The sequence below is a fragment of the Sinocyclocheilus anshuiensis genome, unplaced genomic scaffold (genome assembly GCF_001515605.1).
Source record: "Sinocyclocheilus anshuiensis isolate Anshui unplaced genomic scaffold, SAMN03320099.WGS_v1.1 scaffold246, whole genome shotgun sequence".
NCBI lineage: Eukaryota > Metazoa > Chordata > Actinopteri > Cypriniformes > Cyprinidae > Sinocyclocheilus > Sinocyclocheilus anshuiensis.
In genome coordinates this window covers 2,231,407-2,236,207 of record NW_015542356.1, presented here as the reverse complement: position 1 = coordinate 2,236,207, position 4,801 = coordinate 2,231,407, and the positions used below count along the sequence as shown (strand labels likewise).

At 37.1% G+C, this 4,801-nt stretch overlaps 1 protein-coding gene across 3 annotated transcripts in view; it reads right to left on the bottom strand.

Annotated features, from left to right (window-relative positions):
- The window catches only part of rabep1 (rabaptin, RAB GTPase binding effector protein 1), a 45,759-nt gene that overhangs the window by 20,649 nt on the left and 20,309 nt on the right, over positions 1–4,801 (bottom strand). For all 3 annotated transcript variants that reach the window (XM_016490568.1, XM_016490569.1, XM_016490570.1), the window contains 2 exons: positions 839–943; positions 618–734 (listed from right to left, as the gene is read on the bottom strand). In XM_016490568.1, the coding sequence (XP_016346054.1) occupies positions 618–734; positions 839–943 (222 nt within the window). The remainder of the gene's footprint in view (positions 1–617; positions 735–838; positions 944–4,801) is intronic.

Sequence of the window (4,801 nt, the reverse complement as noted above, 5' to 3'; positions counted from 1 at the left end):
TGTTCCCCCCAAAATATAGTTTTTTCACTAAATGTTTGGATTTCTAAAATTATTGTGCACTGATTTTTCTAGAATACCTATTATAATAATAATAATAATAAAATAGCTGCTCCACTAACCTAGTTTATGATACATTTTTGTCATACATTATAAATATACATAGGCCTATATTTTTTCAGATTTATTGTTTATTTAATTTTTCTTTATAATGAAGTAGTCTGTATCTAGTAGATTGTGAAAGAATGAATATCAGTTCCACACAGAGAGAGAGACTTTAGTCTTTGCAACTTTACAGATCTTCTTTATGCACCAAGAGCTTGTAACACTCCAAAGAGAAAGGAAAAATTGAAATCGCATCATATGACCCCTTTAAAATAAAGTATGACCCAAAAATAAAAAAAGTTTTGTGGCTTATGATATTCCATTTTGGTTAGTATGCAGCCTTAGGGCTTAACACATAACTGTTATCTTGCCGATATGAGGAAATATTAAAAAGATGTAACATTACTGCAGTTTCCTCACTATATATGTTGCTCCAATTAGCATGTGAACCCATCCAGGTTTAACCTGTCAACAGATTTGTTTTTCACCAAATCTATCAGAGAGATGAGCTTTACCTTGGCAGTAGTTTCCTCATTGGCCTGTTTGACAGAGTCCTCTAACTCCTGTCTCTCATTCATCATCCGCTCCAGCTGATCGTTCGCCTGCCGCAACATGGCCTGAAGCTTTTTAACCTAAAGGCAAAGGAAGTTCACATTGTAACAATTACTACAGACTGTACTTTTGAATCATTTCATTATGGGCCTTGTACGTGATATTAATAGCATAAAAAACAAACCTGATCTCGTGTCTCGGCCTCTTGTCCCTGAATGACCTGCAGCTGTTTTTCATAATTAGAGCACATATCACATCGCCGCCCCAACTTCCTTCCAGCGTTCTTCAACTGGGATGAAACCACACCAAAAACAAACAAGAAGTATTATGAAAGCATGTTGTCATATGACCTCGTTACATTGCATGTTTAAACAAGCAGTGTCCGGTTATCAAACAGAGTTAAAATGATTAAAAATCATGAATTTTTGACCCAGATCATTCATCAAAATGCAAATGTAAAGTGCATTGCATTGTGGGATACAGCTCTGTATGTCCTACAGAAATCGTTTTTTGCAGTGAAGGATATCACTCAGTAATGATACAGATTTAAGTTTTACAAAACTTCATTTTAAAATGGACATTAGTTGAAACAATGGCAACTTATAGTTCAGTGAGTCAGATGTTGAATCAGTAACCTCTGACTGATTTAGTGATTCAGTGAGGGATTCATTACACTGATTTGAACTTCTGAGCTTAAAAAAACTGGCTATGGTTTCACTGGCTACGTTTACATGCACAATTTTTGGTTCAATCGGACTGAATTCATTCCGATTGATGAATCTGAATGTAGTGTTTACATGAACGCTAAATAAAGTGATCGGGTTGATGTGCGCGTTTATATGTCACAAGCTTCAAACCGGAATTTATTTAGATCGAAATTTCATTCCGATCGAGCTCAATCGGATCAATTAAGGTGTTTACATGAAGGCTTTTCGGTCCGATTGAGCCTTCAATTCGATTACAAACGGATTATTTGGTTGCATGTAAATGTAGCCACTGTAAGTTTCTGATTTACTAAAAAGAACCAGCTCGAAAGATTCATTTGTTTGGTAACTGAACTACCAATACACTGGTTGCATTGTATGTTTCTGATTCCCTTAAAAGATAGGCTCAGAAGAGTAATTTGTTCATGGACAATGGTTGTACTGTAGGCGTCTAATGGCTATATAAAAGCATATGTGGTAGATCGGTGGTTCTCAAACCTCTCCATGAAGTACCCCCAGCACTGCACATTTTGTACGTCTCCCTATATCTGACACACCCACTTCAGGTCTTGCAGTCTCCACTAATGAGCTGATGAGCTGAATCAGGTGTGATAGATGAGGGAGACATACAAAATGTGCAGGGCTGGGGGTACTCCAGGACAGGTTGGAGAACCACTGTGGTAGATCATACATTAAAAAAAACATACTGCACACAGTATAAATACCATGTAGTACAAAAATATTGCAATCAAAATGATAATATGGCTTTCCAAATATATATAGTTCAGTCATGAAACTCTAGATGGCGCAGGCTGACGGGTTGCTAACCTAACTGATGATATTCAGGGAGTTAAACGACTTGGCACAAGCTGATTGTTTCATGCTGCATATGCAGCCAATGAGCTTACTGCCTTGCATTTATATGGCTGGTAGGGTTTGAACGGTTCAACTTACTCACGGTTCGGTTTGTATCACGGTTTTAGAGTCACGGTTTCGGTACGGTTCGTATGCTATATTTAGGGAAAAACTATACTGTCAAATAAAAATAAAGAAAATAAGAATAATCTATCTAACTACAAGCAGCAACACAAATAAATACAATAGAGTAAAGATACATATAAAATAAACAGTGATTTTCAGGTTTTTTAGGTAGGTCTAACATTAGTTTTTAGGTACAGAAATTGAATAAAGTAATCAAATGTAAAATAGCATTGTGTATTTTACTGTATAAATGAAAGATGAATCTTTATTAAAGTTACAAAAGCTATTCGATCGAGCAGTGAGTCATTTCCTTGTTTCTGTATCAGGGCTCGCAAAATCGCTAGCCCGACATCCCGGGGCTATTGTGTTTTCCATTCGGGCTACCAAAATGCATCACCGCCCTGCCCGACGGGCTATCTAGAACATATAAAATTAATTCCTTGATTTGCGTTGTTCACTAGCATGTAGGGGTAAAACGGATCATAGTTGATCGTTTGCACGTGTTTTTAAGTCTTGCCGATTTAAACATTCAAGTGTTTTAAACCATTCACGCGCATTCGGAGCTGCACACTCATTCAAAATGCGCACAGAGAGCCGCGTTTCAGACAATGCGCGTACACAGAATTGATTCCTCTTTCACATATCCTTGCATCTGAATGAACACATACACACAAAATTATCTCAAAATCACTGTCTCGGCAAGTATTCTCGTAAACACAGTCAGTTATGTCTTAAGTGAATGTAAACAGTGGTGAAAGAAATCTCAAGTGCATCATTATATTGGATCCGTGCATTCGGTCTTAAAGGGGCAGCAGCCTATAAATACCTGCTGTTTCATAAGCGCCACCTGCTGTCAGAGAGTGACATTTGCATCTCATTCACAAAGCTAAAACCAGACGATTCTGTTTTTGCTTCAAATTTCGAAATTATACAATCTCATTGCAATCTAAATAACATGTATTTAGCATCTTTGTTTGGATCATGATTAAAATGCAGTGGTTGCCTCTGATTTTAAATGGAAAAAGCACAGCCAAAGCCTTTGTTTATATAAAGAGATTTTTTTTATTTGTATTATTGAATTATTTGATTTGGAATTTGTTTAAAAATTTCAAGTTAGTTTTATTATTTGACTTATTTAAATTTCACAAAAAAATGTGCAGCATTTTGTTGGGGAAATAATAAAAGGACACCTTTTCATTTATAATTTGTCTTAAATCTCATTTTGTTAAAAAGAAAAATTGTGAGAAAATTGTATTGTGAAATCAGTATCGTGAATTGTATCGCATCGCATCGTGAGTTGAATGAATCGTTACATCCCTATATGCTACTAGTTTTTGCTGTGGTATCAAAGAAGTATTCTGTTATTTAAATAATAAAGAACCATATTTTTTTTTTGCTCATCTGCAAAATGATCCGATCTGTTACTCAATCTGATATGATAATGCAATATGATCCGAGCCGTGGGTTTTGTGATCCGTTGCACCCGTACTCTCTTGACTTATTTGAAGAAAAAAAAAGCAATCACTGACGTTTTTAATCATGCTTATTTGTCCATAGTGAAGTTCAGGCGATGTCTTTTTTATTTTTTATTCGGGCTACTTAAATTCATTTTGGGCTACCAAAATCTGAAGAATGTCTGCCCGAAGGGCTACCAGCGATTTTGAAATTTTGCGAGCCCTGTGTATTATTAATATTGAGAAAGTGCTGTCACTTTAAGAGAATGCATTGATCCAGTGCACTGATACAGTACGTTCAGCCGGCTATGTCTGCTGTAGGATACTTACCAAGCTGGGCATTTTGACATAATTTTTGTGTGAATTTGTCCATTCAAACACAATACTTCAGAGAAAGCTTAATATATGCACACGTTCTGAGGCGCGGGATTGCATGCTTTGGATGAGCGCGCACACAAATCTTCTCACTGCGCGCACGAGCTCACAACCTCTGGCTCTTAAATGTTTAAACTGGCAAAGCTTAAATGAGTTTAATTTAAACACCGATATCAACGTGTGCTTTTCGGGTCTCACCTGTGCCCCATCAGCACGATGACGGAATAAATGACTGCTCATATTCCATTTCCAGCATACAGCATTAAACAAGAGTGAATGGTTTGTCCATGCTTTTTTTTTTTTTTCTTTCTCTCTCTCTCTCATCGCTGTTGTTGTAATGTACTGGGAAGCCAGAATGCGCATCCATCAACAAAAACATACAATTAGCTTGAACCCAGTTTGTTTTACGTGTCGTTATTTATAACAAACCATATTACAGATGCGTTGTCAGATTTAAGTTGAACCGTGGTCCTAGTGCGTTCCGAACCGTGTGTGGAGAACCGTACAGTTAGATTTTTTTACAGAGAACTGTTCCACCCCTAATGGCTGGCTAGCGTTCACTTGAGATTCCTGCAGCGTGCTTTCAGAGTTTCTCTGAAACCCTCCACCTTCCCCAGCTCCACCTGTATATAT